General features: G+C 36.5%; 1 protein-coding gene across 1 annotated transcript; it reads right to left on the reverse strand.

Annotated features, from left to right (window-relative positions):
* Positions 1 to 3,008: 3,008 nt before the first annotated feature.
* Positions 3,009 to 13,811, reverse strand: C4bpb (complement component 4 binding protein beta). The gene is made up of 7 exons (XM_026387491.2): positions 12,064 to 13,811; positions 11,579 to 11,682; positions 10,828 to 10,998; positions 9,626 to 9,802; positions 5,022 to 5,112; positions 3,767 to 3,881; positions 3,009 to 3,155 (listed from the first exon to the last, which is right to left on the reverse strand). Exons 2-7 carry the CDS (start codon positions 11,637 to 11,639, stop codon positions 3,024 to 3,026), a joined length of 747 nt encoding a protein of 248 aa, XP_026243276.1. The 5' UTR covers positions 11,640 to 11,682; positions 12,064 to 13,811; the 3' UTR covers positions 3,009 to 3,023.
* Positions 13,812 to 15,429: the final 1,618 nt, after the last annotated feature.

Consider the following 15,429-nt stretch of genomic DNA (forward strand, 5'->3'; position numbering starts at 1 on the left):
GATTCAGAGAATGACTTCTTCTTTCTTCTCATTTTTACTGTGTCTCTCATCCTGAAATACTCCCGCCTTCTTGCCCAAACCTCCAACTCCATTTTCCTTCTTTAGTGTGATGCTGCACTCTCAGAAGTGGGACCTGTACCTTCTGCCTACTCTTTCTCATCAATCACTCCCCGTTTTGCCTTCCCATCTGACTTCCACCCACCCTCAGACCCACACTCTTCTCTGGGGCATGTCCTTATCTCCAAATCCAAAATTTCTTTATTTCGTTTCTTATAATTTCTCTGTAGCTCTTGACAGTGTTGACAATTTCTTTTCTAAACCTTTCTTCTCTTTTGACCTCTACTACCCCAAACTTTCCTGATTTTCTTATCTTACTAATATCCTTTTCTCAGTTATTGTTATTTCCTTTTCCTCCTCTTCATTTCTAAGTGTGGAAACATTCCATGTCCCTTTAATTTTTTTTTTCTTTCCACCATTTGAATAAATTTACCTACTCTCACAACTCTATTTCCAATGAGAGGATTATCCCATCCTACACCTTAATCTCTAAGGTGTAATTTCCTCTGCTAAACTCCATACTTTTTTTGTTGTTGTTGTTGCCCATTGAACATATTCCAATATACCTCACACTCAGCACATCCAAAATATCTTGTTTACTGTCCATCAGTTTCACCTTGTGATCCCAACTTTAATCTAGATTCTTGCACAGAATTTCAAGTTCAACTTTGAACTCCTTTTTTTTTTCCTTAATGTTCCAACGTTCCATTAATTAACAAGCTGAATGATATGAGTTTCAAATTGCTTCTCGTTTCTGCTACTTCCTTTTCACTTCTGTTACTGTTAAACCAGTTCAGGTTATCATTGTCTCTTTGTGGATATCTTAGTCTGCTTTCTGCTGCTATAACAGAATGCCTTAGAAAGGGTACTTTATTAAGAAGAGATATTTATGTCTTACAGTTTGGGAGGCACCTGACAAGGGCCTTCTTGTTACATCATCCCATGGAGGAAGGTGGAAGGTAAGAGAGCACAGGGATAGAGCAAAAGGAAAAGGGGAAGAACTCATTTCATTGCAGGAAACCACCCCTGCAATAAGTAACTCAGTAATATCAATCCATTCATTAGGGCTCTGCTTTCATAACCTAATCACCTCTTAGAGATTCCACCTCTCTTCACTGCCACACTGGGGGTTGATTAAGTTTCTAACACATTAACTTTGGGGCATACTCAAACCATAACTGGTGACCATTGTAGTAGCACTTCTTTTGGTTTCTCAGTCTCAATTTTTTTTCTGCTTCAATCAATACTATACACAATTGTGAGAAAAATCTTCTTCTATGCTCTGTCCTTATTATTTCCTTACTTGAAAGTCTTCTATGTCTACTCATTGCCTAAAAAAACATAAATTCTCTAGTGTGCCATTCAAAACCTTCTGAACTATCTTTAACTGATCTTCCCAGTCTTTTCTCTTACCACTTCCCATGCTTAATTCAGGCCAACTTAGACTGTGTAGTGTTTCCTAATCATCTTTCCTTCCTCTGTACAGTGCTTTTAATATATAATATATTATAAAAAAATAATTTTAAAACATTTAAGAAAATAAATGCCTATAATTTCAACATTTTAAGACAATAGTTTTCATCTATGTATATTATTGTCCAGTCCTTTGCCACAAGAATGGAGGTCTTACATAAATATAATCATAAGTATTTATTATTATTATTCTATTTTTACTTGAGATTACATTTTCAAGATTTTCTACTACTTTATAATTATCAGTGTAAAATGATACATAACATTGGATCTATTATACATTGTGAAATATTTTCCTAAAATTGGACAAATACTTACAAGGTCTTGATAATATAGTTATTAAGAGACAATAATATAATAAATACCTTCAAATGAAAATTATTTGCTACAGTTAGATTAATCCTAGCGGTGTACTTACTTGATTTAAAAACTTATGGCTCTCTTACTTCATTTTAAAAAAACTTATTTCCACCCAAAACATCCTCCTCCTTACTTTTTGTCTCTCTTACTTTTAAAGGCCAAAATAACTATAATCTATTCCTTAACAATTTTCTTCCCAGACAGAAATGATCTGTCTTTTTCTGCACTCTCATAGCACAGTGATCTCTGAAAAGTGTTTACTTCATTTTTACCAGCCTGAAATATTGTTTTAAATACACAGGACTTGTGTCTACTAAAAGACTCTAAGATACTTAAGAGTCCTTATTCTCCTTTATAACTTCACCTGGAGATTTTCCATTATTTCAAGCTCTCTTAAGTATTTTGGCTTTAATTTATCAAGATTTCTTGTCTGCTACAATGGGGGTCAGGCTGAGGGATGGGAGAAGGCTATAGTGTCAGCTCAATATGACATTGTGATGGAAAGCCTCAGGATTCTTATTTCTTCTATCCTCTAAAAAAGAAGAAAATATATTCACTTGTGTTGCATTGTCTCAAATCTCCTGGTAATGCAAGACTGGGTTCCATCCAAAAGGCAGTAAGCAATATTATTGAAGATCATCAAGAAATCTGGCTTCATAAAACAGATGTAGCAGAGAGCTGGGGTCCTAACTCTACATCTGTCTGAATTTTAAGGATATAACTGTTCTGACCCTATCTTTTCAGAATAAGAGGTTAATTTTTGCCTCATAAATTTTGGGTTATTTGAGGTTAATTTTTGGCTCATAATTCATGTCTCTTATGAAGTCCAGTCTTAGTTGAGATCCAAGCTTCCTCTTTCTCCTTGCAGACAGGAAATTAAATTCTCCACAGTCCGTCAATGTGGTGCCAAATGTTGTCTTAAACAGACAACAACCACACTTGATCTTTTCACATTCTAAGTATGACAATTCGCACAGACACCCAGAGACACATACAGTATATTATACATTTGCAGTTGCCTTCTATGAAGTTGCATTTCAGCCCAATAAGAGACAAACTGATACCAGTTTCAGAATCAAGAGGAAAATTTATTCATAAGTGAATTTGTATTACCAGTCTACTCAGCTATTGCATTACGACAATAGTTTTGCCTCCAACTCAGCTTTTTTCATCTCCAGAGAAGATTTTAATTCTTCTATTGTTGAACCACTTTCCTTCAATCTTTTCATAAATTTCTCTATGGCACTGCAAGGGTTATTTTTCTCCTGAAAGGCAAGGAGGAGAAACAAATTATTTTGAAGTTTTAATTGATAGAATGAGATCCAGCTCTACACCCTGAAGTCAACAAGCAACAAGGAGGTCCCTGAATGGGGACAGGAGTCAAAACCATGGAGCTCAGGTGGGATCTGGGCCTTCAACATGATGAATCATTTACTCTTTCTGTCTTAATAAAATTTTAATATTTCCACAGTAGTAAATATGGTCTAGAAGAAGAATCTCAAGGAAAATAAATTTTTCAGTGTTTGTTGCAATCTAGAAGAAGTTTAGAGCCTCTTCAGAGTAGTACTTACAAATCTCAGGCATTAAGTTTAAGAACCTTGTTCTATAAAGCACATGAGACAATAATGCCTACCATTATTATGAGGCATTTATGAGGGCTTTATGAGGTATTTGTGATGAAGGTGGCAAATGGAAATGTCCTTATATTGAAATGTGAATCAGTGGTTTATGAGGCCCCTTCTATAGTCAGGCCAAGGCCCACCCATTCAAAAACATTATACCAAATTGAAAAGATATTAACTGAACATGAACCAGAAACAATGGCCAAGCCCCAGAGACACAACTGTGAATAAGACAAACAACGGCCCCCACTTACCAATGCCTTCTCAAACCCAGTCTGTAAACATGGTTTGTAGATCCTCTCATGGGTAAGTACACTTTCCAGGTCCCCCTCAATGACCAGCTGCTTCTGTGGGCCCTCTGGGAGGTTCCTGCACCAAAGTTAGAACATTTAGCCCTTTCACCTTCAAAATAGAGTAACTGAGGCTACCTTGGGTAGTTATATTTCAGGCTGTAATAGAATCCACCTCCCTGCCCCAAGCCGTAATGCATGCTCATCTCATTATTACAAAACAGTTAATAAAGTAAAACCATTCTCCTGGGGGGCGGGTGGAGGCAGAGTGGGAGGATCCATGGGATGAGTTGACATCCATAATCCAGAGAGGTGAGAAATTCTGAATTAGTGTGTTCCTGCACAGAGTTTTTGGGTAAGGAGAGTGAGGGAAGAAGTAGCCGATCATTCTATAAACTAATAAGGCATCTGCCACGTAAGCTCTGGAAAGCAGTAGAAAGTTAGAAACACTCCTCAAAAAAATCTTAGTGAATGGGCTAATGAGTAGCGGTAGCTTTTAATCAGAAAAAATACAAAAGTGGACTTCAATGTCCAAGGAAGTCCAATGGAACTGAATTGCCAGTGAAGCCACGTGACTCAGTAAGAGTAAAACAAGGAAAAGAAAAGGCTAGGCAACCCATCAGGTGGGAGTCTGGCAGTGTAAACTGAGGCTAGACTGCAATTAGGAATGCTTCAAGGGTCTATCCCCTAAATATTTATATTTTTGAACTTCTGTGTTTTTTTTTAATTTCTTTTTTTGTTCTTTGATTCTTTAGAAAAACATACTTTTGAGGGGGGTGGGGGCAGTGTGGGGATTGAACTCAGGGTACTCAACTACTGAGCCACATCCCCAGCCCTATTTTTATTTTATCTGGAGACAGGGTCTCATTGAGTTGCTTAGTGCCTCCCTGTTGCTGAGGCTGATTTTGAACTCACGATCAGACTAGCTCAGCCTCTTGAGCTGCTGGGATTATAGGTGTACACCACTGTGCTCTGCCCAAAACATTTAAAAAACTGAGGTGGAAAAAATGGTACTTTCAAGAGGATACATAAGATATTCTAACAGGATCAGTCTGCTTTCCAGGGGTTGGAGAAGGACCACAACGAGCTAACGCAGTTCTCAAAACCCAAATCCTAAAGCAGGAGGTTGTCAGGGGACTAGCTGGACATAGACTGGGTCATACCCCAAACAATTCTGCCCAAGAGCAAGATTTCATATTCAAAGGCTGTCCGCACTTACCTCTCACCACAGGAAGAACTGGTAGACCCCGAGTCAGAATTTCCTCCTTCACAATATCCGTGAGGTGTATCTCCATGAGAGCCACTGTCTCCTGAGGAAAAGGAGTCCCAGAGGATAGTGGTGAGGTTCAGTGATGCTGAGGGCACAGCTCCCCACACAAGCAGCTTAGGCCAGCACCTGCCATCTCCAGAGCAGTACAGAGGGACCTAGGGACTTGATCTCCATTCACTCCCTTCTCATCAAAGTCAGATTTCTCAGCCGGCCCATAGCACACCTGTCATCCCCATGTCTCAGAAGGGAGGCTGTGGCGGGACTGTCAGTTCATGGGAAATTTAGGAAGACCCTGTCTCAAATGTTTTAAAAAGGTAGTGGTGGGGGTGTGTATCTCGGTGTTGAGTGCCCCTGGGGTCAATGCCTGTGCCACAAAGAAACAAGATCAGATCTGTCCATGGGGAAAAGCCCTCCCCAGGTTCATCCCCTGAATTGTGAGGGATTCTGGAGAACTTTCTAACTGGCAGGAGCTCAAGGAAAAGAAATTTGAGTTGTAGAGATGCTAATTGTTAATGCAAAAGAAAATAAAAATTAGACCCTAGGTGAGGGCAGAAGTAACTTGAGACAGGAGATGAAGGATGTGAGCTCCATGGGGCTGACACCTGCTGAAGAGGACAGGTCTGTAGAACTGGAAATGACACATTAGGAACAGTGAAATTTGATTCGGGCTCTTCCAGTGGCAGAAAAGAAACTCCCTGGCACCAAAGAAATCATTTTGGCCCTCTCCATTTCTAATATTTTATTTATTTGTTTGTTTGTTTATTGATCTATCTTTCTGTTGGTACTGGGGATGGAGCCCAGGGGTTGTTTACTACTGAACTACATCCCAGGCCCCTTTTATTTTATTTATTTTTCATTTTGATACAGAGTCTCACTAGGTTGGCTTCAAGCTTGGGATCCTCCTATCTCAGTCACCCAAGTCATTGATATTATAGACAAGGGACATAAGGCTGGGCTCAGCCTCTAATATAATAAGATAATTTCGAATTATCTTAAACTTCTAATATTTTAAGATAATTAGGTTAAATATTATTATGTATAAGGTTATTTATAATGTCTTTTTCAGTTCTGAGATTGCATGAGGCTAATCTTGGTGATCAAGATTAAAGGCTGAACAAAAGGTATATTAAAGGTCTTAAAAACAAATAGCTTGAGTAAAATCAGAAAATTATTAAAAAGCATGTATAATATAAACCGGTTTTGAAAATCAGGATAGGTCCTTGTTCCCCCATGTTGAAGATTAAACACCCAAGAAATGCCTAGGCAAGAGCAAAAAGTAAAATTTACTTAAGAAACAGAACAGAGAAAGAGAGAGAGACTCCTCTGGAGAGGAGGGTGTCCAGGGCTGGTACTCAAGGGAGTAGGGGTGTCTTGCCTCTCATATAGATTTCAGGTTTCCTTTCCTCCTGTCCCCTCCTCCCACTCTGCCTACGTGACCACAAGTGGCCAAAAGGGCAGGAAGAGAGTCACCCAGGAGGTGATTGCTTGTGTTGGAAAGTATGATTCTTTCCCTCCCCCAGAGGCTGTTAGCAATAGGGTGATGGGGAGTGCTATCTACCCATTTCCTTTTCTTTGATAATCAGCTACCTGTCCTTTGCCCTGGTCTCAATATAACACAATTTTTGTAAAACGGTCACACACAAATATGCACAGACAAAAAAAGGTCTGTAAATAATATACCAAGATTTTCCTAATGCTTGTCTCCAACCTCCCCTACCCCATAGGCTTGTAGGTAATGATTTTTTTCCTTCTATTTTCTATATTGTATTACTTGAGTCATTTTTAAAAGAATTTGTAAAAACTAAAAGACTGAGTTCAAAGACTGTACAGAGAAAATAAAAAAGGATTCCCATGAGTTGATGGAGGAATTCCAGTTTAGAGGGGGTTCTGGTAACTTTTAAAAAGTTCAGTTTTGAACTGAAGGAGATGATGTTGATCTGAGGTCTAAACACAAAATAATGTGCTTTACAGGGATCTAAGGAGCTCCTCCAAGATCTGAGCAGTTAACACAAAAAATGATGCTATATGTGGGAGCCAGGGCAGAAATTTCTAAATTAAAAGAGTAAAAGATTTGGAAGAAATGAAGAAATACTACAAACCCATGTCAAGCTATATTACATTCATGATGTGGTACAAAAGCATGTTCTGGGTACTCCCAAATGCCCTCATAAGAGAGCTCATGCAGTATGTGCTTTAAGTTCTTCTCCATTTATTATCTTAGGTAGCTACTGAAGTCACATACAAAGAGTGTAATATTACATCTCACTAACATAAGTGGCCATTACTCGTACTGTGAATAATATTAGACGAAATTAACTTTTTCTTTTTTGCTAACATGATTAGTAAGATATTTGTATCTAATTTTAATTTCCAGTTCCATAATTATTAGAAACATTCAATCAAGTTGGAAGATAGAAATAAGTTTGGGGTCATAAACTTGGAATCATCTATCCTTGGAATCATCTATCCTTACACAATTCTATCATTTTTCTATATGGCTGTCTTTTCTGTGCTAATTTATAGAGTGTTTATTTTATTTTATTTTGTATGTTTAAAATATTAATTGTTTAGCCATCAAGTATGTTGGCAAATACTCTCTCCAAATCTGTTATTATCTTTTAATTTCTATGAGGCCTTTTAATATATATTAAAATATATATTTTTTTATTTGAAGATTTAATTAAATCTGTCTTTTTGCTTGCTTTTTGATTTCTGAGTTTTATGTTATTGCTTAGGAAAGCCTTTGCCATCTCATGAAATAAACATATTCTCTCATGTTTTGGTAACTTAACACTTTTTCTTTCATATTTATATGTTTTTAACCTAGTATGAGTTAGAGTCCAACTTTGTCTTCTTCCAAATAGACAATTATCACCACTGAATACAAATGTTATGGTTCAGTGGTGGAGCAAGTGGCCTAGTAAGTGTGAGGCCCTGGGTTCAATCCTTAGCACTGCATATAAATACATAAAGGGCCATCTACAACTAAAAAAATATTTTAAAATAACAATAATAATAAACAAGTTCTCCTACTTTTGTCCCTATAAATTACTGTTTTAATAGCACATTAATTATAGTTCCTATAATTTACCAAGTTAATACCATTCTGCTTATAAGATTGTTGGACATTTTATTATCTGATAAGGCAGGTGTTTACTTCCGTTTGATCCAGCCAGATATGAACGTTAGTCAACATTTTCCAAAAACAATAAACTTTACATGCCAGATATGTACCCTTACAAATGATAATTTAAAATTAACTTTTTATTTCTTTTTTTTAAGTTTAAAATGTTGCGGGGACTGCACTGTAACCATCAGTCCAGCCAGATCATGGCATATATTTTCTTTTACTCAAGTCTTGTTTTATGTCTCCCAGTAAATTTTCATATTAGATCTTTCTAATAGGTTTATTTTTATCTTTTATATTAAACTAATAATTATTAATAGAAAATAAACCCATTGATTTTTAAATACTCATTTTGTATAACAGTATATATTACACAATTTTCATGGATCTTTTACATATATTCTGCAAATAATGACAACCTTTGTCATAGCAATTATTCTAGGAACTTATCCTAAAGAAATAATAGCATAGGTATAAGGATGTGAATGGGGGGGTGTATAAAACATTCATTTCAGCCTTTTTCATAATAGCAAAAAATAGACATAAAATACATGTCCATCAGTATAATAAATGTATAATAAATTGTGGTATACGTTTATGTATCTATTAAAAAGCAGGAGGTAAAGCTATATTACTGGAAAAATGCTCATGCATATTGTTATATTTCAAAAAGCAATTTAAAACGTGTATAGCAATAGCTTGTTTTTATAGGTATACACACACAAATGCTTATTTAGTGTTTATTTAATTCAAAACATTTCACTTTGGTGTTTGTTTTATTTAAACATATGTCTGCATAAACATAAGAAAAAGAGCCAGGTGTTAAAAGAGTCAGATGTCATGGCCCACCCCTGTCATCCCTGAGGCTCAAGAGAGAGAGGCAGGAGGATCCAGGCCAGCCTGGGCAATTTAGAAAAAAATAATCATGGTGGGGAGTGGCTCTGCAGTAGAGTCCCCTGGAGCCCAATCCCTAGTACTACAAAAAAGAAAAGAAAGGAAGGAAGGGGGTGGGAGGAGAAAGAACAAGACATGGAATAAATACATCCAACTGATTACCTCTGAGAGGTTTGAATTTTGCTGATACAAAGAGGGACTTTCACCTGTTATATACAATTTTGCAATGAATGACTCATGGTCTTTTCCCTGTCTGTTTTGTGTATTTTTTTTTTCAAATAAAAACATTAAATCATACTTGATCTTAGAAAGAGCCCTTGTTTGGATGCCATTCATTTCATTGGAATATCACTTGAGATTTGTTTCTGTGAGCTCAGTTTATTTCTTGACTGTTGGCTAGATCTAATCCTATTCCCAGATGCAAAAAAAAAAAAAAAAAAAGAGGAAAGCATTGCAGGGATGTGGGAATGACTAGGGTGACAGTGTGCTAATCAGGATGTTTGGGATTCCCGGTGATTTCTCTGGTACTTACTACTCTTGCAGATGGGAAAGGGAGGTGACCAGGTGTGGTTCTCTAAGCACTGGCTCCAACTGCTGCCCTGGAGGACGTAGTGGTCATTGCACTTAAATGTAATTTTGTCACTTATATTCACAGGCTTGAAGAACTGAATTTCACCATTCACCAGCACAGGGTCAGGACAGTGGCCCACTGAAGAAGAAAACTGACAGTGATCTAAATAGCCTGTCCCAGCAAATTCTTGACCTTCTCAGACACCAGTGAAAAAAATAGCAAATCATATCAATACAGGTTTTGATAAATAGGGCAGAAATGGTCTTGGCTAAGCATAAGAATGACATGAATCAGCAATTGAATTTGCTAAACACAATGAAGCACATAACTAGAAATCACCAATAGTATATTCATTATCCTGTTAAGCATTCCTCAAAATTATTGGGCCTATGTTTTAAGCAAATCTTGCCTTCCCTTTCATCCAGCCAGTACTAGCTCATTTTTTGTTTGTTTGTTTTATTCTTTTCTTCCCATGGTATGGAAAAACAGGAGAAAATGCAGAGGGATATGAATTCCTTCATGTAAATGAAGGATAAAAATATTGGTATAGGTATACAGACAGCATAAATTTTTCCCTGTTCAAAATATATAAGGAGTGAATATAAAATATGATGTTTTATTTCAAAATAATAAAGTAAGAATATAAATGAAAAAGGTGTGGCCATGTATTGGTAACTGATGAAGCTGTGAATGAGTTATCTATGTTAACTTGACCTTTCTGACTCTGTATATATTTTCCTATATTATTTTTAAAGCAGTTTTTAAAGCAGTACAAGATTAAATACATTACAATGAAAAACAAAGTAGTTTTAGTGTATGAAAAAATTTTCAAGGGCTGAGGGTAAAGCATTTACTTAGCATGTGCTAGGCCCTGGATTTTATCCTCAGCACCAAGAAGACAAAACAAAATAAAAATGAAGAGAAAACCTTTTTCCTAGCTGTAGGAATAATTGATTCTATTAATGCAACTAAATTAATACCCAGCAAGAGTTGATCTTGTATCTTCCCAGAGACATTCCACCACTATGCTACTTTAAAAGGGCATACCTAGAAATTGAGATTTTTTTAAAAAATAAAGTTTTAATATAGCCAACAGGGATGAGAATGTAAAAGAATATAGCCAGATGACAATATGGGCAAAGAGGTAGAGACAGTCAACTCACAGCGACACTCAGTGGTGAAATCATTCCATCCCTCGGAGGCATTGCAAAGAAAGGTTTTCTTTCCTACCAGGTGGTAGCCCTTGATACAAACGTAAGTCCCCAGCGTCTGTCCTTCCACCTCCTTTACAATAAATATGCTGTTGTTCACTGGGGGAAGTTCTAGACAGCTCTCTGTTGAAAGAAAAAAACAAATTGGCATATCACGCACTACGAGGAAGCCCCTCTAGATCCCTGCGTCCGTGACTTTTTGCAGGATTATTGGTCCTGATAGCTTGTACTCTTCCATATCCACATACATGCCTGCCCCTCCCTTTCTCAAGATTTCCAAAGTTATATTTCCAAAAGGATATCAGGCATTCCACTCAAATTCAGCCATAGGTTATCTACTACACAAACAATTCCCTTCTCAAATAGAAGTTCTGGAGTTTATACCAAGTATAACCTCTCAGAATACTGACATTGGTACTAGTTTTGCTCCCAGAATAGGAAGGGAAAGTCAAGGGTAACCACCCACTTCAGAAAGCAGAGTCATCCTTAAATACACAGTAAGCCCACAGGAATATGGAGCATTAGGTGAAGTAACTTGATATTTTTCAATATCATAAATGTAAATTTTATTTTTCAAGCAAATATTATTTTGGAAACAAATATCACAAATGTAAATTTCACCAAAACCCTAGACAGAATGCCTCATAACCCTAAATCTGAGATTAAGTGCCTTGTAATCTGAGTTTAAAGAAAGCATACATACCATCTAAGGCAGAAATCAACCACATGACTGGTACAAGACAGCACACGAGCCGATAAAACATCTGGTGATCAATTACTCGACAAATATGTACGTATATATATCCCCTGCCACAGGAAATAAGAGCAGTAAGAAAGTTGGTATGGGTAGGGGCCTTGCAAAAACACAAAGCTGGTTAAAGAGCTGCCAGTTTTAATAGCCAGTTTCAGAAATGTTCCAGTCCTTTTCAACTGAGGTTTATTCCTCCCCAACAGATGTGGGCCAAATAGTCTTGCCATGACCTTGATGTCTCAATATTTGCCAGTGTTTACAGTCCACCTTCTGCAACTCTCTAGCACTGGGGGTAGAGACTGGGTGCCAATCAATTGTACTTTCCCAGATAGGAGCCAATGTTCTGTGCCACTTCCTCCCCTTCTCCCAAACACCAGATTTTCAAAGGCTGTAAAGCAACACTGAAGACAAAGCTCAAGAAAGCAAACTGACCTTACCTGTCTCTATCCCTCCACGACAGTCCTGATTCCAAATCTGAGAGCTCCTAAGTCCTGCATTGACACCTTTTGCCTCCTTTTTCAGGACTATTTCCACTCTGTGGCTCTTCCTGGGGCAGGATATGGCCTGAGATCAGTTAACCAAATGAATGAAGAGAGGTGAGAGGAATGTTTTGGTTTCTTTCTTTAGGAAAGAAAAGCACATTACATTGCTTTGTGATTCTTTAGCATCTTGTTCACAACTATTGTGATACTTAGTTGGTTCTCTGTGCTCTAATTGTAAAATTGGGATAAAATTCCTATGAAATTCTACCAAATTTTAGGTTTTAATAAAATAATAAATATAAAGCATCTAAGGACACAGTAACGTCTTGAATGTTATTCTCCATACATTATTATTACTCTGTAATGATCTGTTTATATTCTTCTCTTGAAGGAGTTTAGAATTGCCACTCCCAAATATGCCACTTCAGTATAAAGTTGTTTTAAGCTGAAGATGTTTCAGATTCAACATATGCAAGGGAAATTAACCTTTCTTGGAGTTTCCCCTTATCCCACTAAAAGCAGCAACTTCTGGAAAATGAGGTAGACATAAATTCCTCCTAAATGTAGATCTACTCCCAGAAGAGAGAATGCAAATAAAGTCTATCCCAAATTCTTCTCCAAGGGAGTTTTATGGCCTTGAAGTATACAGACCACTCATACCTACATGGACAAACATTATTACAAAATTTCTTATCTCTTGTTTGTTCTCCTGAAAACCCATTTATCATTACAAAAGGTTATCTGTAATTACTTTTCCTGTAAGTACTTTTCTCTTCCACCACTTTACCTATTAAAATGACATATAAACCCCCAATTCTAACCACTCCTTTGAGCTACTTAGCTCTCCCACACATATTTGAGTTGCGTAAATTCTTATTCTTTTCTTTCTGCTAATCAGTCTTTTTTCAGTTTAATTCTCAGTTCACAGCTACTGAGTTTAAGAGGGTAGAGGTTTTTTCCTTCATCTACACTTCAACACTAAACTGTTAACCATTCTAGAAAAGGGTTTGTGCCTCATTTGTATTGTATACCTTTGTACCCCATATTGCAAAGCAGAATTGTCTGCTAAATGAATAAAATCAATGCAGGGCTGGGTGTGGTGGTGCATGCCTATAATCTTAGCTGCTCAGGAGCTGAGGCAAAAGGATCTCAAGTTTGAGGCCTCGGCAATTAAGCAAGATCCTGTCTCAAAATAAAATGAAATAAGCAATGTTGGAATAAATGTAAAGAATATAGTTATCTAGAAACTCTACTGAGCCATCAAATCAAATGCATACTGATTATCATGTACTGTATTTTGCTTATTTAATTCATCTTTTCTCAATTATTATGTAAAAAGCACCTTCTAAAGAATGATTTTCAAAGTTAAAAATATGACACTTGTATAATATAAAATGAATTCATTAATTCATTAACATGTCATTGCAGATGATGTATTAATGTCATTAAAGATGCTACAACTGGTTCAGAGAAGAATTTGAGAAATAGAGATTTATATAGTCAAAAGCATTCTATTTCAATAGATGTGAAACTAGTTAATGTCCTATAGAACAATACAATTTTGAGTTGACTTTTGTACATTGATGGAAATTAATTGAAACAAAATGGACAAAACTCACTTGCTTTGTTCTGATCATGAATCATTTGCATTGTTCTCAGATAAGAGTAATTCACATTTTCATCCATGTTACAAACTAACTTCTTAGAGGGTTGTAAAAGAATAATAAAAAAATCAAACTTGCATATCCTAAGGAATTGATAATCCCTGGGGGGTCTGCTAAAAAAAAAAGTGCCCAGTAACTCACTGAAATTTTATTCTAGTGATCTCTTTTTTGCCTAAGTCCAAGTTTTGAATAGTTTTTAACATGCCACATATTCTCCTTCTTGAGGAATACATGTTCTTCAGTGTCTTACATAGAGTTTTATATATACATATGTGTGAGTTTGTACAATAAAAGATTAAAAAGGGAAAGAAAATCTGGCTTAGTCCTGCATAAATACAAACATAAAATAGAGCACATATTATAGAAAATAATTGTAAATACCTTTTCATCTTAATGGTTTACTTTAGATGCATGACTCTGAGGACCTTATGGAGTTCATATTGCTTATACTATTGTCTTACTCTAATATTACTCCATGAAATATAATATTCACACTAAATGGAATAGAGACTGTAGATATCCTCACAAAGTTCAAGTCTAATTTTACTGTCACATGGGTTAGAAGAAAACCTGGTTTTCAAAGCTTTCTGGAACTTAGAATTAGAGATAAATGGATGCCATCTGAGTACACGTATTTTTACCATGTCAAAGGAGAGAAAACTCTTGGTTTCCTACCCTGAGACCCAAGGATGGGTTTCAGGTCATGACACCTCTAAACTGTAAGCAATACCCGTGTCTACCTTTTTCTGGGAACTGTATGTAAAACCTGTAAGTGTCTACCTTTTTACTTTGCTTGTTAAATTCTCAAATGAACTGAAGAGAATGAATGTAGGTCAATGGTGCAGACTATGCTTAGAGAACATAAAGTTTGGGAATGGGCTATTGCCAGACTGCCACAAGAAGAGCCAGTGGAGTTTTGTCACCAAAAAAGGCAAGCTAGTAGCCTCAAGGTTGAGCCTCCTTACAGTTGGGTCCCTAGTAAAATCCCTGGAAAGGTTTAACATGGTATAATAAAGCAACCAATGGCCATCATACAACGCAGAGCACTCTCTGAATCATTTTCTAATCCTGATATCTTTGTTACTGGTGACATATAAAAATAGTAAAAATAGTATGGTATATTTCTTGTGACTTCACTGTTCAAATCTTACCATTTACCTTGCTCTGAGATTTTGGCTTTGACAAACATTTCAACAGTACCAAGGGATGTCTTTTAATAGGGTGTTCAATGACCTATCTGTAAATGGAGGAGAATGATTGCAGACTCTCCCAGCCTTTGACCAAGGATGGCTTGACGGCTGATTAAATTACAAGTGACTAAAGATCTTTCCAAGGAAATTATACCCTTGAGAGCACACCCATATCAAAGTCCAACACATTTATCAAAACTTACAACCACTATTTCTCACTTAGTTCCAAACTTGGAAAATTCATAAATAATTTTCATTCTGTCCGAAGAATCTTTGAATTAAGAGAATTTGGAAATGCTTTCTGAGTCTGGCTTATTTCACTTAGTGTGATATTCTCTGGGTCCATCCATTTATCATCAAATGCTATAATTTTATTCTTCTTATGAACATTTTTTGTCTGATACTACTTATCCCAAGAAGAATGCACCAAGTTCTTTTACCATACCAATTTACTTAACTATTATCTA

This window comes from Urocitellus parryii, chromosome 9 (genome assembly GCF_045843805.1).
Source record: "Urocitellus parryii isolate mUroPar1 chromosome 9, mUroPar1.hap1, whole genome shotgun sequence".
Lineage (NCBI taxonomy): Eukaryota > Metazoa > Chordata > Mammalia > Rodentia > Sciuridae > Urocitellus > Urocitellus parryii.